Source organism: Colius striatus, chromosome 1, assembly GCF_028858725.1.
Source record: "Colius striatus isolate bColStr4 chromosome 1, bColStr4.1.hap1, whole genome shotgun sequence".
In the NCBI taxonomy this organism is placed as follows: domain Eukaryota; kingdom Metazoa; phylum Chordata; class Aves; order Coliiformes; family Coliidae; genus Colius; species Colius striatus.
This window is the reverse complement of record NC_084759.1, coordinates 143,846,715-143,867,972: the sequence shown is the minus strand read 5'-3', so window position 1 is coordinate 143,867,972 and position 21,258 is coordinate 143,846,715. Positions and strand designations below refer to the sequence as shown.

At 42.0% G+C, this 21,258-nt stretch overlaps 1 protein-coding gene across 11 annotated transcripts in view; it reads right to left on the bottom strand.

The window, feature by feature from the left end:
• LOC104560303 (protein bicaudal D homolog 1) overlaps nt 1-19,856 on the bottom strand; it is a 304,772-nt gene extending 284,916 nt beyond the window's left edge. For all 11 annotated transcript variants that reach the window (XM_062010546.1, XM_062010536.1, XM_062010555.1 and 8 more), the window contains exon 1: nt 19,592-19,856. In XM_062010546.1, the coding sequence (XP_061866530.1) occupies nt 19,592-19,804 (213 nt within the window). In that variant the 5' untranslated portion in view covers nt 19,805-19,856. The remainder of the gene's footprint in view (nt 1-19,591) is intronic.
• Between the last annotated feature and the right edge of the window lie 1,402 nt (nt 19,857-21,258).

Here is a 21,258-nt window from a genome sequence, read left to right as displayed (position 1 = left end):
CAGGCATCCCACCCAGTTAACCCTTAATACTCTGGCACTTACCCAGATGCAAGCAAAAGCCAGGCCCACTACCCTCCTTAGGCACTCACCATTCCTTTTCTTACAAAGAAATAGGTCTTTATATAGCTCCAGTACTAGTAAAGTAGCACAACTTTCTTAAAACCCCTGGCAGTCTAATACTAAAAAACAGACAGCCCCAATAACCTCCCCTGCTACTGACAGCAAAGTTTATAACCCACTGCATTAGTGTAAACTCATTTTCACCTGCAATAGGAGCCCAAAGTCCAGAGCACTGCTTCCTCTCATTTCAGCATCACTACAGCATGGAGAGGTTAAAGTCCGGCAACTGGGAACTAGCCTATGTTGTTGGGTTTTTTTTTTTACTGCAATCATGGCAGGATCATTTATTTATTTGTTTTAACCTCCTTTGAATATGAAAGACCTCCAGAATAAACATAACAGACCCTGAGCCAAAGCACACCCTTAATCACAGCTCTTGTGCTGTCAGCTGGTCTGTATTGAGCTGACCCAGCCTTCAGGGACACACAGCTGAACCAAGCAGAATGTTTAAAGCCTTCAAAAAGCAGCTGCCTTTTACTTTGCATAGCACTGGAAACATGTGGGTTAAAGCAGTAATTAACAACTGTGGTGTGAAAACCAAGGCAGGGAAATAACTCCTTGATTATTGCTTAGGATGAATCTACAGCTTTTTAACCAGGATCCACATGACTTCTGTTGTAACCAGAGGATATTCCTACCCCTCGAGACCTACCTTCCTTCTCCTTTACAGTCTGTTTTATTTGTCACTTGCTTGTGTTGTTGTGCTAAGCCCACAAAAAAAAAAAAAAAAAAAAGAAAAAGAAAAAAAAAAGAGGGATTATCCTACGTTTCTCCTTTACACACAGTATTATTAAAACTCTGTGATTAAGGACTGCAGACTTCCCTTTTCATATGCATTTTCCAGAAGTGCATTAAGGAGCAATCAGGCAATCAGTAGCTGACAGTGAGGAATGAGGAAGAAAAGATCAATAGGTAAAGGCAGTAATCCCTTATTCAGGTAATACAGCAACAGGAATAATGTGTATGACTGCAGGTTTAATTATCCTTGCGCTCTCATGGTGAAATTTCAGGGAGAGTGAGAATACCTGGTCTCTTTAGACTGCCATAAATTCATTCCTCTAAACCCCAGTTGTGCAGAAAAACTGGGTTAGCCTGATTTTCTTCAAATGCATTGAACTAGCCTTTTATCCTGAGGTGCTCTCTCTAGAAAAAAATGGCTCCATCTAGAAGATGGGGGACCCAGCCCTAAAAGCACACAAATGACTTGACCTCCAGTAAGGTGCTCAGCAATGCAGCTGCAGCCACCACCAAATTGCATGTACACACATAGACATCAACTCATTGCATGTTTGGCACTAAAATCTGTCACTTTATGCAATACCATATGAATCCATATGAATTTAAAATAACTTTCTTCCTGACTGACTGTGTATACCTATAATAAAAGACCTGAACATTCAGAACTTGTGGGAATGTCTGTGTCATTCATAAATTATGAACAGGGTTTCTTTAAACCAGGGTAATTACTAAAGGTATACAGCACTACGCAGAAATGTAATATTTACATAGACATGCCTTACTAAAATGTCAATATTATAAAGCCCACAATAGCTGATCAGATTATTTTGGATGAGAACTTCAGCAGATAGGAAGCAACACAGTGGGTTTTTTTTGGTGCTGACAGAGGCAGTCCAATTCACCAATTGTAAATTACAACTGTGTTTCTGCTGCTTTCTCATCTGCTGTTGCATACACTACAGAGCTTGTTTACCTGCACATCTGATTAAAAAAATATTTACAGATAGGAGAAGTATTTCAGAAATATTTTACGTGATTATGGCCAAAAGCAGGAAATTACCAAAATAAACCAAAAAACAAACATCTGTTGCAGAAGATACAAAATATACTTTCATGTTAAATGAACAATTACTGCAAACTTTTCCATCCCCATGCTTTTTCAAACAGAGTTACAAAGTAACAAGTTTCTTCTTGCAGTAACAACTTCTTGCAGTAACAAGAAGTACTTTGTAACAAAGAAGACTTTGTAACTCTGTTACAAAGAAGGTGACAATCCTGCCTACTCTGAATGACATAGGCACGTAAACAAAATTGAGACAGCCTGGGAAATTACAAAAGCTTCCATTGGAATTTAAAGGAAATACTGCAATTTCTTTTAAAATGTTTTAAGCCTCATTTAGAGACTGTTTCATTTCAGCCAGTTACAGAAGTCTAATTTCTGCATTATGGATAAAATTATTGTGATCAAAAATACAGCAGTGATGCTGTAAACAGTGAGATTTTTACATTTCGTGGGAGATGCCATTTCATTTCAGCTCCTGCTGACATTTATATACTTACATAAAGCACTATACAGAGAGAGAAGGAGGACAGGGAAGTTGCTGATTATTTGTTGTTGTTTGCATTTGAGAGAAAGAGAACCAATATTCTTCATTTTCTCTCCTTTGTTCCTTGTGTTTGTGGTTCACAGACCCTGCAGAAGATCTCGGTTTACAGATATGGCAGATTCAACCTTAAGCAGCTCAGTGGAGTGAATGTACATTTCAGAGGTCTTGCTGTTCCATGGGTATCTATCTGCCTTCTTAATACTGTCCATTCCTATGCAATCAGAGGCTTGCATACGTAGAAGTTTCCTATTTGCATTACATTTCATTACTTGATAAAGTGGAAAAAAAACAAGCCCACCACTTTTCAGAGACATAGTTAAACAAATCTTTAGCGATGAGATCATTCATTCAGATAAAACCAAATGAATGTACTCTACTTATCTAACACCTGTAGCCCAGTTCCAGCTAGTTCAGGACATCTTTCACAGGTTTTAAAGCTAATTCTGCTGGGGACAATCCTGTGTGCAGCCTTCTCTGGGGAGGCATTTCTTTTATAAATCTAATCTCTTGCTTTATTCCATCTTTACGACAGTGGTGAGCTAATTCAAACAGAGAAGCAAAGGTCTTCAATGGATTTCACATGTATACCTGGAGTTTCAAAGCCAGTTCTAAAAATTCTTTTATTTAAGACTCATAGACACAGGATGGTTGGGGGGACAGGACCTAACTTAATTTTACTTTAAAAGGCCTTACTCCTATAAAACTCTTAAAGGAAACTTAGATCTGAAACTTTAGGGAATAAAATGGATCTCTGAAGTGCACTTTATTCCTGTTTGCTTCTGCAGTCGGTGAATTTCAGACATAACCTATAAAATAAACTTTCATGAACTACATAACATAAAAGTTGCTTAGCTCCCCACTCCCAGCATGTATAAATTCAAATTAGACTTCTCAAGTATTTTCATAACAACTCTCAATGCATGTATTAGACAAAATCCACTAGCTATACAGTGTTTCTGGTGGTCTCTTAGTACAAATTATGTTGAATAGATTGTGAAAGATGAACAACAACATACTAACATGTAATTAACTGGGGGAATAATATGTCTACCTTTTCTTCTTATGTCATCACTTGTTCACTTGGAGGGAGTTTTAAAATATACCAGCTAAATGTGACCAAAGTTCATCAATGCAAATTTACACCTAACCATCCAAGATAAACAAGCAGCAAGTCTTAGCCTGTTTCCTATGGGTTTTTTAGGTTCCACCTTTCTTGGAAAGCCATTGGCTATTTGTGATAAAATTTAGCTGAAGGATAAAAGTTGCAAGGGTGATTAATCTCTCCTACCAGCTCTATAAAACCAGACAGCCAGGGGCATCTATCTTGATATCAAATTTACAATAAAACCAAAAGCAGCAAGAATAGAAGAGTAATACGCAATCATTTTACGAAAACACAAAGGTTTACATCTCGTAAGGACAACACAAAAAAGCAAACTACAAATTGCATGGCTGGGGCATCTGTTCATTTCTGACTTGGAAGGCAGAGCCCACCAAATCACCAGCACTTCCAGCCTGCTGAGAGTCCTCACATCAAAACACCTTATAGTTCTGGGAACATCATCATGACAGTCACCATTAGAGTTGTGTGACTTTACAGCACAAAGGACCAAATTCTTTGCTAGCATAATTCTGTTGATTTCAGAATAGATGCAGCAGCAGAGAATTCAGATCATAATTCACAGTGTTGTCATGGAGCCAGAATTTTTATTGAAAAAAAAAAAAAAGTGAAAAAATACTTGCTGTATTCTGCATACTTCATGAAAACAGATTAAAAAAATCATATTATGTATTAGTAGTGGTGCCTTTGGCTGAAGGGCATAAAATTATTTTTACAACAACAAATTGGTCACCAGATGAAATTTTAGTCATGGATAGGTTAAAACCACAAAATTATAGTGTAATTACTATGGTAAAAGTAGAAATAGACAGGGATTTAAAATAATATAATTCAGTAGTTACTATCTTCCTCATTAACAACAATCCACCAAGGACACTTGCACTTTTGCATTGTTCACTGGGAGCCCAGTACTCCAAAACCCTGAATTACAATGTGACATTCTCAGTCATATTCATCTTCAACATTATGTCACCAGCTGTCAGCTTCCTGAAAAAGTCAGGTTTGCATTCACTGAAGGAATAAGGTTCTTATTAGTAGTAAAAATTTGGAGAAATAAAGTCTCTTTTAGATATCTAACTTTCAATTTTAGCTATTAATGCCTTTCTTGGCAGGGTTATGACAAAGGCTACAAAGAAGGTTGTGGCAGAGGTTTCTGAAAGCCTCTATAGTTCAGCTCCTCTTACATCTGGGGAAGAAAATTGACACAAGGAGTCTTCAGACCTTACTGAACTCTGTGGACAGACAGACTCATGTTACATAGCTCCCTACATTGTACCACCACGACTCACCAGGCTCATCTAAATGGCAAACTGTGGGCCACCTAGATTCCTGCAAAGGTGATGAGGAATGGCTGTTGAAGAATCATGATGTGCCAAAGCAACCACATATTTCATCTTGTCCTTAGGCCCAAGCTGCCATCTAGGTGAAGGCAGGATTTGGAGTCACCACCATTTCATAAACCACATCTGGAAAAAAGAGCCTGCCTCTTGCAGCTGCAGTATCTGGATCACCCTGACAGCAGTGCATTGGCAGTGCACAGAACAGTTGATTCTGTGTGCTCCTTAAGTGAATTTGATGCAGAGCAACAAGGAATCAGTGGTTTGCTTTGCATGAGTTTGCTTCTTTTCCCCTCATTAAAAATAGTGACAGTTGAAACCCACTCTTAGTGACAAGGGTCTTTAATCAAATGAGGGTCCATTTCATAAGTGTCAATGCTGCAACAAAAGGTGTACAAACCAGTGAGCCATCCACCAATTTAGATTTGGGAATTTCCAATGCCTACACAAACAAAGCTAAAGGTTTCTGACAGCTGCTTGCATTTTTATTGTCTCTTTTGGGATCTCAAAGTTCAAAACCACATTCTAGAGAAGCAACTGGCTGAAGGAAATTATTTCTAACAGCCCATCCACAGAACAGGACCCATTATTATTAATTACTCATATTGCCACAGAACCTAATTACCTCAGCCAAGAATAGAGGCTTACTGTGTTACACTCAATACAAACAGGAGGGCAAGGGCAGGCCTTGCTCCACAGAGCTTTCTCTCTACAAAATCCTAGCCCAAGCTCCACGTTGACCACTGGAAGCTCTGCAAAGAAGCCTCATTTAGTGCTCAACATATCCTGAGAGATTTTAGCCAGCCCAAGCTCTCAAAGAACTGCAAAAGACATACCACCCAGATTTAAATTAAGATTTCCCACATAGTTTCATTATAAAGAGCATCCCACAGGCTGGAGCTCAATACAGTAAAGAACGTCATTTAACTTTTCCCCATGCAGCAATAGGAACAAGGGGTACTTTGTGGGGTGAGGCTGCCCAGAGATGGCAGGCAAGAAGAGGCAAGATGCATCCTTCACAGGGAGAGGCGGCTGGAATTTGGTTTTGTGAACAATGATGTGGTGAAACAGCAAAGAAAAATGAAACATTTCAACCAGCTATAGGGATTAGTAAATGCTGATATGAAAATCTCAGTCACAGCAGAGAAGAGTTACAGCTCAGAAAGGGGGAAGTGGGAAGGTGTAGGAAGACTGCTGCGAATACTGGGATGGTAGCCAGGAGTGGGCAGCTTCCAGAAGGGGAGAGAGCAGAGCAGAAAGGGCAGCTGGGGGTGAAACACAGCAATGCACTCTGGGATCCAAGCTATTTTCTATTGCTCTGAGATCAACAAAGTACATGGAAGAGGGATCTCAAAAGAATGGTAAAGCAAAGGGGGCAGTTCCACAGTGGGAATGTGGAAGGATGCAGGCAAAGAGCTACTGGTGGTTTCTAATGGTTTTCAGTGGCTTCACCACTGAAACACTGCCAAATAATAAATTCAGAAATCAAAGAGGCTTCCATAAGTTTTCCATCCTCATTTTTCCATAAGTTTTGAATGTGTCACAGTAGCAAAACTACCAGCAACACCATTCCTAAGTGGCCTTACTGGTCACATTGGCACCAGTGGGAGGTACTGCGAGTGCATATACCGGTCAGTGTGTACAGGGCAGTTGATTGCTTTGGCTTTCTGGTTGACTGGCTTTTTAAAATGGAAAGATCTTTGCAAGATAAATGGTTGGACTAGATCTGAGGAAAATCTGTGTTTTCTTTGTGATGTAGCCACAGATTTGTTATGAAACAATGGCTGAACAGCCTATCCCTCCACAGTTTCTACACTTCCATTACTCATCTGTAAATTTCCCTTGTTATTCCTTAATAGCAAATCCCTGACAAGATTGTCTGTTTCCACTGTAAAATCTCTAATCTTATATTTATATGCCCGAAACTCATTGTGCAAGGCATCACAGAGTCCCCTAATAGGTAACAGAAACAGAGAATAATGCAGTAAATGACAATTTATCCCACCAAGCTGAGACTGAATGGGCAAAAGAGCAGCTCATGAAAGAAGTAGTATTTTGATTTTTCAGAATGCTTCCATCTTAAGAGTGTGGTCTGTTCTTTCACAGGGTAACAAAGAACTAGACCTGTTTTGCTAATAAAACTACTTTTTAATAGCTACAAACTAGTTTATGATGATACATTCATTACTACTATATTTGTGACACCTGTCAGACACATAAAAATAGTGGTTACTCTGGTGAATTTTCTCCCATTGGAGGCTCTTCCCACTAAAGATCCCAATCAATGTTAATGACCATTGAGGCTGGATATGACACCCATCCTTCTGGCAGCAGCCAAGATCATGCTGACTCACTTCCTCTGGCTTTTCCCTTGCCAGTGCCCTGGTAAGTGCTTGACTATTTGTAATGATGTCACTTGCAAAGCTGTAATTCCTTTCTCCACAGACAGCATACAGCATTAGATTGCAAGCTCCTAAAAATGTTATCAGATTTTGCATTTTATTTTCAAGTGGTAGATTACTTTCTGCTAAAAAAATCTATGATAAATGACTACTGAAATTGAGTAGAGACATCTCACTCTTAATGAGAGAGTTTTCCTAGAGGAGCAGCTGAGCTGAGGAACTTGGCAAGAGAGGAGTCTCTGCCACAGGGTTTTGGGGCAGAAATCAGGATCCCCTTTTCCAAACCACTTCTTCAGAGTGGAATAATTAATAAGCAGATCCTTGGTTAACAGCAAGAAAGGAGCAATGGTCAGTACCCAGCCCAGCTTCAGCTGTGAGTGTCTAATTCTAGTTCTCACCAGTAAGGAAGTCAGGGGCCACATTTCTAGAAGAATCTTCCAAATAAGAGATCTTCACAGTATACACAGCATGGTCTTTAACTGCAGCTCTTCCTGTTTTGCCCATGGAAAAGGTTCTTTATACCCAAACAAGGGTTATATGCTCATTTGAAACATCTCCTCATCAGCTTAATCTGCTACAAAAGTAAATACAACAGCCATAAAACATAGGCATGACACTGAATGCCTCCAGTCTCAGCCCAAAGAACAGTGAATAAAGTCCTTCTCAAACACCAAGTGCTAAAGCCATACTCAGGGCATCACTGCATCTTCTGTTCTTGAATAAATATCTCTCCACAAGAAAGAAGACAGAAAATACTTGAAATGACAAAACATGAAGCAGTGTTAAATAGGTTACAGCAAAAACAGTTTAAAGCCAAGAGTCTAAATGTCTATCACAAAATCTACATATGCTCATCCAGGCAAGTGTGACCTGTAATTTCAAAGTATGAGGACAAAATCAAGTCATACAGGTTTCGATACAAGGTTGTTCAACCTGCTTAACAAAGCTAACATGATGTTTTTCACAATAACTAAAATACAGACTTTAGGGTCCAAATTTCTCCGTATCTAAATTTGACACTTCAGTTCTATTACTTTGATATGGAATTTCTTTTAGGAATAGGAAGCTTCTAAGAATATATAGGATTATTGTAACTTTAAATGCCACTCTTCTGGGGGAAAAAAAAAATGTTATCACTCAACTGTGTTGCTGCTACTATTTTTATATAGTTGAGTTTATATTATCTTAAGTGAAAGTTTTGTTATTATCAGATGGCAACCATCAACCCTTAACTGGCAGAAAAATATGAAAGCTTACCTAATGCCCAAGAAATGAAATTACCCAATGCCCAAAGTAATGCATCACACGCCTCCATCTCTCATTTTGGTATACATAGCCATTTATATTCCATTTAACTACTGTTTCTCTTATATATAGTTACATATCACACACTTTATTTCACAAAGGAGTCCCTGTTACCTGTTACCATGTCCTTACATTTTACTTAAAAATTTGTCACCAAGTATGTAGATTTATGGCTGAGATTTTATGGATTATCAAATGATCTAGTGTACATTTTTAGCCTATTGCAGATGGAAGATATATGTCTGATGAAAATCCTTTCCTTCAGGTTTCTGCTGGGTTGGGGGGGAGTTCTTTTTATTACCTTGCCCTTATGCATTTGGGGCTAGCCAGGTGCACACAGAGGATCACTTACTGAAGCTTGGCAGAGTTATAACAATTCTTTAAGCTGAAAGAATAAGATCACATGTTTGAGACCTGATAACTATAGTTATGCCAGTTTTCCCTTCTTTGTTGGGAAGAAATCTGAATTCTCAGTTTACAACACATTTTATCACTTACAACTTGATGACAGCGCTGTTTGCCAGCAGAGGTGCTGGGCACAGACTCAACAACTAAACAATTGTCCTGTGTTATTGTTGACTTACCAATGTTGCCTCGACTTCAATGTTGGTCTTCCAAGCCATATGTGCTACAAATGACTCAAAGGCACAATCCTGAATATAGGATATGTTGGTAAAGATAGCATTTTTCACACAAGATGCTTAAATAAAACATTTTCTAACTGTAGATGGAAATCACGTGCAGTTCCCAAAGGAAGGAGAGACTGAAAGCAAATGTTCCCCTCAAATGAACTTTCATGAGCTCTGCATCTTTGCTGTTGCCACACAGACATTTGGAATTATTGCAACTTTTTAATGTTTTGTAAAAACTCTGTGAGGTGCTTAGGCTATGAGAAACGTTTTTCCCACCCACCTGAAAAAAAAAAACAAATCAATCCCAACTTGTTTTTATTAAACCTATGAATTATATGAACTACAAGCTATTGAGAGCACATTTTTAAGATGAGGAATTATAGATTCAAGTAATAGTTGTTAAGTATCCTGGATTATTAATCAAATTGAGAAGTAGAGGCTATATCTATACAGACAGTTTAACTCAATTGTGAACTCCATACCAAATGCTCTAGCTCTCTTAAAACTCAAATGCCAAAAGGTTGAGAGCTCTGCCTTGCTGGAAATAGGGGGCAAGGATTCAGTGCTGCTTGGCATCCTGCATCTTGCGTTGTGGATGTGAGTAGACAAGATTCCAATCCTGAGCAACTCTAAATCCAAATCATGCTGTGTTCATGTTTGGCCAACAGCCAAGCTTTTACAAATGAATTATTTCACCAAGTCACCTGTCCCCTTCTTTGCCTGACCCGAATGCCTATCTTTATGTTTAGAGGCTTGCTGATCCTTTTCCATCTTCCTGTCTGATCTTTACAACTAGTGGAAGTGGGCTTTCGTCCTGTAAGTATCCAAACCAGAAGTTAAAACTCCAACTGCTAACAACTTTCAGCTTCTCTCTGTGGATGTAGCCATTAGTCAGTGATGGCAAATAGCACTCTACAATTCATTTTCATCACACCAACATTTAAATCCATCCAGAGTGACTACAGAAACCAAGGTAAGGCTGCTTGGTGTGGATAAACTTCTCAGAGTACATAACGAATGCACAGCATTGCACCTGCCAATTGTGTCCCACCTGTGAGCTCTGAGAGATCACAAAATTAAAAATAAACACAAATCGACTGGTAACTGAGGATGTCTTTTTATGCTTCTTAGTTAAGCACAGTACTGCATACGTTACTGCTAGCATTGGAAAACTACTTGCTGTGTAGATGGGTTTAACACAGCTGTACAGCACAGAGGCAAATTAGATGTGATTTAGAGGAGCAATGCTCTGAGGGTATGGCAGGACTGCGTGGATAATGGGCTCCACTCCCAGTGCTGATCACAAGGACTGTGTTACCCAGCCTCACTAGGCAACAATTTTCCTATCTGGGGTTAAATAAACAAACAATCCCAGAAACCATACAATAATTATTCCCAAAAAAAGTTGGATTTTTGCAAAACCTGACAAAAAGATGTCTTATAAAAAGGTGTTCCTGTCCATACACATGGTCAAATCAATTTTAAAGCTGCCTTAAAAGTGATCTTTCCAAGGATGATTTTAATGGTGAGGCTGCTACAAAGCAGAGCTGACAAATCCTTTGCTGTTTCATTTTCAGCTCGAGTTAAAACACCATTTCTAAGTCTTTCTAGGATTTCCTCGTGTCATTGCAATATTTGAGCATGGTATGGAAGGTCTAGTCTGCCACAAATGGCCAGATTTCTTAGATTTACACAATGACAAAAAGGGTTTTTAATACAAAAAAAATCAGCTCTATTTCTTATGGAGGAGAAAATCAACACTATGATGTACAACAAAGATTAAAAAAAAGATTAAAAAGTACATAAACCATCACAGACATGAAGTGAATTATGTAGAGGAATGAGAGGCAGGAAATGATGGGTGGCAGACAGAGAGGGAAGTATCACAAGAAAGATGCAGAAAACAGCAGTAGACCAATTTAAGTCTCAGTAAGAGCCTTCTGATGTTAATGGTTTTCATAGGTCTGTCCCAAACCCATACATTTAGAACAGCAGCCTGATTTTTCTTTTAACTACTAAGTTAATTGAACACTGATAGTGAAATAAATTCAGGAACACAAATATTATAATCCCAAAACTATTTTTAATGCTATCTTCCACAGAGAAGGAAGGTCCTCATTAAAACCCTAATCTGCAATCTAGCTTAATTTCTACCTACTTGCTTCAGCTTTAGGCACCTGCCTTTGCTGAGATTCATTTTTCACCTTTCCTAACTACTTCCATCTGTAGCTGGTGTGTACTCACGGACTGCTTTCAAAGCACGGTGTGAAAAATTGCTGGTTTCCCCTCACAATCATCTGCTGCTAGTAGTGCAAGTGAGTAAAGGGACAAAGGGCACATTGATGTCTCTACAAGCCCTATCAATTTCTCTACATTAGGAAAATACTCTTTCTCCTCCCCCCATAAAATAGAGCATTGCTGAGTTCACAAGGAAATGAGGAAACAAGAGAGCCATGAAAGTCAACGTCACAAATGTAAAACAATTCAGCAGAAACAAATGCAATGCTGTTCAGTCTCTGCCATTATAAATTAAAATCACCCCACAGAAAAAATACGTATGGTGCAGAATTGTATTGAATTAAATATCACCCCCTCAGGTATCAGACAAATATGGAAGAGAAATCCATAGGAAAGGCAACTATGCAGCAAAGACTCACAATGTGGCAGAGCCATGAGGGCTGCAGGAACAAGCAGTCAATCAGATTTCATTCCCATTGTCTGTACATTGAATAAAACACCAGTGCAAAACCTGAGAGCAAACAAGGTGCTGAAAAAACAACATATTCAAGCACATTTGAAAAACCGAGAGGTTGTTCAAGAAGAAAGCTCTTTTTCTAGAAGCCCTCAATGGAGTCAGGAAAAATATGATCTTACATGTCTTTCAGTCCAATTGCCAATTGCATAGAGTATATAAAAGTTGCCCAGGTGTGAATTTATTCTATCCAGCTGACTTTGACTCCTCATTTAACTGTGATGAATGCCACAAGTTATTGTTTTATGCCAAATCTGATTTTCTTCATCATTGTTTTGCCCCTAATTGCACTTTCAATAAAGCTAAGTGTTCGAGCTGACTGTTGTTAGGCACATAGGCTGCACATGTGCCCCTTCAAAAGAAAATCCACAACACAATACAGAAGGGAAGGAAAAATCTTTCGCCTAAAGGAAGGTGAAATTATGGTAGCAAATATTTTTTTAAGCCATTACAAAAGGCCCAGTTCCAAACAGTTGTGGACCTTTAGATTAAAATCTCTTCAGTAAACTCTAATTTTACATTCTCAAGCCTTAGATGGGAAGTGTTTCACAATAATAATGCTGGCTCATCCACTAACATCCCAATCGGTCATTTTAGATTTGGTACTAATCCAGTATTTTTCTGGAAGATCAATGGAAAATTAACTTTTCCATGACATAAAATCATGTTGCAACTTCCAGTTATCTATGAGGAGTTCAACCCAGACAATTGATTCAATCAGAATCCCTCAGATTAGAATAGGGTTTCTAAGATGAAAGAGTGAAACCCAAAAATAATTTAACTATTGGGAGAAAACAAATCAAACTCTATTTATATTTGGTTTAGGAGTATATGAGCCCCCAGTGTTTAAAGCTGAATATCATAGTTTAAGGGTTGGCTATTGTAGGAGGACTAAAATCACATGTTTATCTGTACTGGCTCTTAAGGATACAACACAATTACTGAGAGCAAGTGGCGATATAGGTTCCTGAGGGGGAAAAAATAAAGGTTCATCTTCATTCTTCTTTGCATGCTGCCAAAGCTCCAACAATAGCCCTAATTTCCCCTAAGATGATTTTAGATGTTTATGTTTTCTGCAGGCTAATGCACAGGATTCATTTCCTCTTAGAGGAAGCAATCTTGCCATAATTTGATGAGCATCTCTTTTAACATCAGGACCTGTTTAAGCAGTTCATCCCATCCCTGTCTTTCCTCAGCCTTCATTCCTATCCTTGTGTTGACTTTTTGGCAATACAGGCAAAATAGTTTATGGCAATGCACTGTGAACCAAATCATGTAACCAATCTGGGTTACATACAGCATACACCCCTTCTTCAGTTATTTTTAACAAACACCAGTTTTCTACCCCCTTGTGACAGTATAAACAGTTACACAACAGGGGCAGGAATAACAAAGGGAGATACAAAGTAGTCTTGCTGAGAGGTAAACACATCAAACTACACCCTTAGGAACCCCAGGTCAATGCAGGCTTAATTACAAGCAAGAGAAAATGATATTCAAGTATGAAGTGAGGCTATGGCTTTGCCAATGGACACCATTTCCAGGCAGCATGTTACATAATGGACAGCTCACAGCAAGCTGCTACTGAGATTAACTAGGCACAGTGGGCACCTTCAGAGACCTTGCATTGTTCAACGTCTCTTGCTATCTACCACTTCTTTTCTCTAGTCCAACCTCCTGCTCACACCAGGATCAGCTCTGAGCTCAGACTGGTTTCCTTAGGGCTGTATCCTGTTGAGGCTTCAAAACCCACATGGAAGGAGATGGTATATCCTCTCTTGGCAACCTGTGGCACTGCCTGTCCTCACAGTTCTACCTTAAATCCAGTCTGAACCTTTCCAGTTTCAGCTTATGTCAGTTTTCTCTTGTCTTCCCACCATTCACTATGGTGAAGAGCCTGACTCTATCTTCTCAATAACCTCCTTGTAGGTATGGAAGGCTGCTGCTGAGTCTGTCCCCCCTCCTCTTTCCTAGGCTGAGAAAGATCGGCCGCTTCACAGTTTCCTCACAGGGGAAGTGCTTCAGCTTGGCCGTCTTCGTGGTCCTCTGCTGAACACGATCCAGTTTTTCCTTTTCTTCTTTATATTATGGGAGCTAAAACTGGATGCTCTTTTCTAGATGAGATCTAACAAATGTAAATTTGAAAGTGATAATCACTTCTCTCATCCTACCAGCTATGCTTCTGCTAATAACAGTCTATGTTGTTAGCCTTTTTGCTGTTCGGGCACACTGCTAGCCCACATTTAGCTTCCTGTCCTCCAGGATCTCCAAACCCTGTGCCACAGACCTGATCTCCTGCCACTCAATCCCCAGTCTGTAATAAGGGAATGAAAGCTTTGCAAGCTGCTGCTTAGTTTTGCTAAGGCATTCCTCATAAGTGCACCTCCCAAAATGAACTGCTCTGCCATTAGCAGTGTATGCCTTAGAGACAGAGGCAATGTTGGTTGGGCTCTGGAGGAGACAATACTGCAGAGATCTGTCTGAGTACTGTCCCTCCAGGTCTGCAGCTCACTCACCCTTGCCCAGTCCTCATCTTTGAGCTGGGTGCCAGGCAGCATAGCCTTTCTGAGTGACATAACGTGAAATGACACCAAGGACAAACTGTTGAAATCAGGATTAGATGCTGAAAATGTTTATCCTTATCTGGCACAAGCCCATAGATGCTGTCACTGGAAGAAGGTGTAAAGATATACTGAGATGGCATCAGTTCACAGCTGGCAAGTTATATATTTGGGGCATGTTCATCTGTGGGGAGAATTCAGAGTATGTTGTTGGGATTTATGAGCCACCTTACACTTTTCTAAGCATCCTGTGATACAGGCAGGTGTGTAGAGCAACCCTCATTTAAACCCATGTGTTTGGGTTATGGAGTCTCCTCCTCTTCTGCTCTTTTTGGATCCTTGGAAATCTCACTAACCTACACATCAAAGATGGGAGAGATGGGGGTGACTTCAGCAGCAGGCCTGCAAGAGGCTTTGGAGAACAGCAGTGGAGATGGAGGGGCAGTGTCGTGTCAGAATAGAGGGGAGATGCAGCTTGGGTCACCTATGCTGAAGTAGCGCAGGGGAAAACAGAACAGAAACGAAGCTGTCAGAGAGATCTTCAGCTCTATTCTTCAAAAATCTTTTTCAGTCTTAGACCAAGAATTGTTTGCAGAAGCTCTATTAGTATATGAAGCACTGCATAATCATTGATATATCTCTGTGGAGTAAAGAAAACAAGATTTTTTGACCAGCCAAGGATAGGGCTGCTCGCCAATAGCCTGGTTTCCAGTAATTTACCAAGGATAATTGGATTTAAAACAAAGCAAACATCAAACTGCATCTTCAACCTGGAAATCAGATAGCTAGTGCTATGTGCAATCCACTGGAAGAGTTTGTCTCCATAGAATGAAGCACATAAAAGCCAGGAAATCAAGTGAGATATTGCCTAAATTAGTCAGAGAGAGAACCAAGGGAAGGAACTTGAGGATCTACTCAGCTGCTGTGTTCGTGATTTGATTTCCAAAAGAAAAAAAAAAAAAAGTTTGCTTATGATTTCCCACTCCTAAGGGTCTTGAAGAGTCAGACACCAAAGCTGCCTTCTACTCCCAATCTATAATGGCTGATTGTGACTGCCATTTCTCCCCTCTAAAAACATTACAGGTCATCAGAGCACAGAAACTAATCATAAAATTACTGAAGAGTTGAGATTGAAAGGGACCTCTCAAGATTATCTCGTGCAACCCCTTTGCTCAAGCAGGGAAAGCTACAGCAGATAGTCCAGGCAAGAAGATCAATATGAAGTCATTTTATACTTCATCAAAAGAACGAAAACTAACAACAAACATTATCCTTACAGCAAATGCAATGTCCACAGGCAAGACCACTAATACTAAAACCACTGGAAAATGTCTTCCATAAAATATGCTGGTAGTTAAACTCCCAACTCAGCTAGACAGTGAGAACAAGCTCATTTCAATCCCAAGACTAACAGCAATGAGCCTTATTCTCTGCATTCTTATGGACTGAAGGTTAAAAGGCATATCAATTAAAGTAACTTTCTGAACATAAAGCCTAAAACTAAAATGTGTTTACTAAGGCCCCAGACTCTACTAATTTAAGATATAATTGAGTGAGACACAGAAACATCATTCATAGACTGAAAAAAAAACCCCAAACCAACATATGCAAATTAATAAAGGTTTAAAAAGCATAATGTTTTGTATAACACTACAATCTTGCCTGGCATCAGGGCCACAAGCACTCCATCTCATAAAGCTAAAGCTGTTAAAGTCAACACAACAGAGTATACCTTTCCATTCCTACCATTCAACTCACATTTGAAAACATGATTGGTAGCTGACAGATGTCTTGAGTCTTTCCTGGGCAGCTTACATGTGTAATAAATGCTCTAATTTGGAACAAGTCCTTAGTTGGTTACTGATTAAAATGTCAAAGTTTTTGTAATGTAAATCAACCTCATGGCCCAAAACATCAAAGTTTTAGGCTAAAGCAGAGACCTCTGAATACAGCACAAGTAACATCAGAGGTTACCGAAACAATTCATATTGCATAGTGGATAGCTTATATCCTCTATACAAGTATTAATATTTAATGTATTGTATTGCAATTTGCTTTTACTTCAAGATCCTATAATGGCCTTACTTTCCCATCTCACTCTACAATGGAAACTAGCATATAGCTGTGGCTCTGTACTGCAATCTATATGGAAAAGACCCTGCTGAAGTTCGCTGGAGTTTTGAATTGCCAAGGATGATAAGAGAAGAGTTCAAATCCTGGACTGCTAAGCCATGACTGAATGGTTAAAGATGGACAGCTCTGTTTGCTAAGCAGTAAATACAATGAGCTCCTAGCAACAGAATGCCAGAATGTAATAATGAAACAGTTAAAAAGCGAAGACTTGCCTCAATAAAACTCAACCCCAGTAACTGAACATGTTTAGAGAAGGTTCACAGGAGAAGTAATAGTCATAAGCTTAAAACTACCCACACTCTTGCACCTACTGTTCCTCATGAATGGATAAACTACTTATTTCAGTGCAAACCTGAGGTCTAGTGTCTATATCCCAACATGACTTCCCAGAGGCTGTAGATGTAATGAGGTAAGAGGAGAAGCATAGATTCCTACTGACATACTGGGAGTCTTCCTAGCACCTGTCAGGCAGTCATGGTATTCTGATGTCCCACCATGGAAACCACACACAGGCCTTTGTCCAGCAGATCCTCTGCAGGACCTGATGGAGATGACACACAGAGATGCTCCTCCATGCATTTTGGATAGCATCATAAAAGAGAAAGTTGTCTTCTTCTTCTGCCACTTTCAGAGCTTTCAGACACAGTCCTACAGTCTCAAAATCTATGTCCAAGGCTCCATAAGACAGTTTGCCTGAACAACCTGAATCCTGCTTCAGTAATATCATCAGAGGTGCCGTTTGCTTATGTCTCACAGTTATGTATCTGATTTGTGCTCAGGGAACAGTTATAATGGAGGTGGTAACAGAGAAGCTAGAAAACAGATTACAGCAACAGGAAGGGATATGAGTAAATTCTGCTTTGCAGTGCTGTAGGTGCAGTAAGGATCAGTGTGGTTTCTCCCATAAAGGTTAGAAGAAAGAAAAAAAAATCTCTTGCATCCTAGGTGGGGGGTGGAGATGTCCTACCTGCAGCTAAGGACAGCTCTGGAACTGAGAGCCTCAGGCCTGGACTGGAAAGTGGAGAAGCTCCACTCTTGCTTGGCATCTTGCAAGCTACAGGATTTCTCTTACTCCTCTCTCTGTGGATATCCTCAGTATCCATGCTGTGGTTGGCACAGCATGAAGGCACGGCCCCACGAGAGACATTCTGAGCTGCAGAGCATGCATCCCACTGACTTCAACGGGAGGTAAACAAGAAGAGAATTTGTGCTCATCTTTGATTTCAGTTAATCAAATTGACCAATCCCTCTAGTTTAATAATTTCAACTCAATTGCCTTCTATCTGAGGCCATGTGCACCTATGTGTCGTCCTGGTTTATGATCAGTTTTCTTTTGTACATTAATATGATGGGATAACAGCTAGCTGCACCTCTGCTCATCTGTTATTTTTTTCCCTTAGAAACTGCATTGCACTTTCACCCCTTAATTCTGTTTCTCTATTGCTGTCACGTCATTTCAAATAGCATTTCATGCCACTGCAAGTTATGTATCCCTCAACCTGCGATTGCTGTTTTCAAAGTCCTGAGCCTACTGCATAGGCTCAGAGGGGGGGGGTGGGGAGGCAGAGATCAAGTTTAAGGAAATCAATACTTCTTTTTTTTTTATTCTGAAAAACAGCTTTATTCTTCTTATTAAACATAAGATTTTTTTCAACTCTTCTGGACACTGAACCAAGTCTGTAGCATAACTCATTTACCTGCAAGTAAAATGAAACCTTTATTTTATTAAAAATACTTCTAAAAGTGCATCAGTTAGTATTCTAAAGAATATATTCACATATAACCTGAGTTTATCAAGTGGCTTCCCTCAATATGGAATGTGTTCGTGATTTATAACTGAATAGAATTTCTGCACATTATATATAGCAATATATTTTTATAGAACAAAAAATACCTTTTAAATTTTGAAGAATATCTGTTTGATATTTTATCCTCTCTTTAAAAAAAAAAACCTTACAATTAGTTACATTCTAAAACAGCATAAGATACCAAAAAGCATAGAGATAAGTGCTGCATGTGTGCACACACAGCCCTCGCAACTCCCGCATCTGTGCCCTGTACCAAGATCAAGTTACTTCCCTTAATGGTGAGCACAGGCGGAGTGATGATTTTTCAGTCATGTTTAGCAAAACTGAAAGGTAAGATGTAGCACTCACCTACTCCAGACTTCAAATGTTACAGAAACACATGTGAAAGCTAAACCAAAATCACCCCTCCGTTCAAATATTTAACCCTTTCAGTATGATGCAGAGGCTAAATTTCCACTGATGGGGGGTCACCTCGAGACTATGGTGTTGCTACTTCACCCTTCCCCCGCCCCCCCCTCCCCCCTTACACCTGAACGGGAGCGATTCCCCTGGCAGAATACAGCAGGTCTATAAATAACTTCAGAAGGAATTGTCTCTCCCCTCATGCATTGCAGACAACTGTTTACACGGATCCTGGGTCCTTATATACACACTAGGCTTGCTCAGCTCTCATCCTAGGTGCTGTTTAATTTCCTCGGACGATGCAGGTATGACTGGAGGCACCCTCCGCTGCTGCAAAATGCCCATTTTCCCCAAAGTTGTGGCTCCTGGCGGCGGTGCCTAGAGCTCCCGGCTCCAGGGAAATTTCCCAGGGAAGGGGGTTGCAATCTTCCGTAATCTGTCCTTAAGCTGCACGGTCCCGGCTGATCCTCCGGGCCCGGGAAGCCCCTCCTCCCCCACCCCACGAATGCCCGCAGCCACTCCGGGGCCCGGACATCTTTGCTCGCCCACCTGCAGGGGGCTGTCCCGGGGCTCCGAGGAGGGACACGCGTGGGGCTCCCCCGCACCCGCCGAGGCTGCGCGCCCCTGCGAGACGCGGGTTTGGCCGGGAGAGACAAAAGCCTGGGCTCGCTCACCTCCTTCAGCTGCTCCAGCTCCTGCTTGAGGCCGTCATACTCCGCCTCCAGCTCATCATACTGCTGCTTGAGGGTGAGCTTTTCCTCCAGCACCACCAGCCCATACTCCGCCGCCTGGATCTTCTCGTGGGTCGTCTCGGAGAGCTCCCGGGTCAGCCGCTCGATCTCGCTCTTGTAATGGTCCGCGCCCTGCAGCACCTCCTCCGCAGCCATAGCCCCGCCGGCGCCGGCACTGCCACTGCCGCTCCGCTCCGCTCCGCCGCGCCGCCCAGGCAGCGGCCAGGGGGCGGGCGCGGCCGGGGGGCGGCACCGGCCCCGCCGCCGGCGGCCTGGCGATGGGGATGGCGATGGCGATGGATAGCGATGCTGGCGATGGCGATGGGGCCGGGGCCGCCTGCGGCAGCCGCCGCCGAGCGCGGGGACGAGCCGCCCCGCCGCGTCCGCACCACCACCACCCCCGCCGCGGCCGCCCAGGAGGCGGCGAGGCCGCGCTCGCCTCCCTCCCCGGCCCTGTGGCGACCCCGGCGCCTGGGCCGGCCGGGCGAGCCCCCGCTGCCCGGGAAGGCGGTGGCGCGCTGGAGGCCGGGGCGACGAGTGGGGCGGCGAGTGAGCGGGGCGGCCTCGACGCGCCTTCGTGCCGGCGGCTCCCGGGGAGATGCTGCTGCCGGCGCCCGCCTCCTCCCGGGGAGCCGGCCGGCACCCCCGCCTCCCGCCCGCGCGGTCCCTCCCCTGCGCTCTTTAAGATGACAGCGTCCTCAGGTTTGGCATTCCCCACCGGGGAAGAAACAGCGACAAAGCGCAGAGCTGCGGGTCGGAGCGCCCGGCGCGGCGGATGCAGCCGGGGCCCGGAACGTCCTCCTGTGACCGCTGCCGCGGGGCCGTGTCTGCAGGGCCGCTTCTGAGCACTGGCCCCGACGCGCCCGTCCCCCTCCCCCGCGCTCCCGGCAGCGGAGCGGGGCTGTCCAAGCCCTGCTGCAATTTTAGCGCCTCTTGGTTTTTCTCAGCATGTTGCAGCGTTGGCCGCGTTAGCGGCGGCGCTGGTAAAAATAGAAAGGGAGATGCAGCGCAGTAAACTGTGGGAGCAGGAGGACAGCCTAAAGTATTCCCCCTGGCATTTTGGGAAGCTGGGAAGGAAGAGCTACCTGCTCTCTTCCTTATCTCTGGGGCATGCCCATGGCAATGGGCAAGACAAGCTGGACGTGAAACAGCAGCGGGATCAGGGTGTTGAGCTAAGGCCACACTTCCATGGCTGTTAGTGCAAGATCTGTGCTGTACTGATTAGACAGCAGGACAAAACTGATTCAGATCAGATGCGGTCATACCATTGTTTCTCTGTCAAATTAACCAGAGGACCTGATGCATAGATTATGTCAGTTTTATGCTCACTTCATGCTGGCTGCAGAAAGACAGATGCTACTTGTCCAGCATAAAATAGAGTGGTGCAGACAGACAGTAACTGATCTCATACAAAGCCTGACAGTAAAAAGTTAACACACCGGATTAGGGGCATTTTGAGGAGTGAGTTCATTCTGGATCAGTGTCATAATGTCCCATGTCACAGCCTTTTTTGGTTCAGAAGTAGGAGCCTTAACCCCAAATTTAGCTTTTCTTCAAACTGTGACCCACAAACAGAGACACAATCCTACGGATGTTGACCAAGTTTTGCT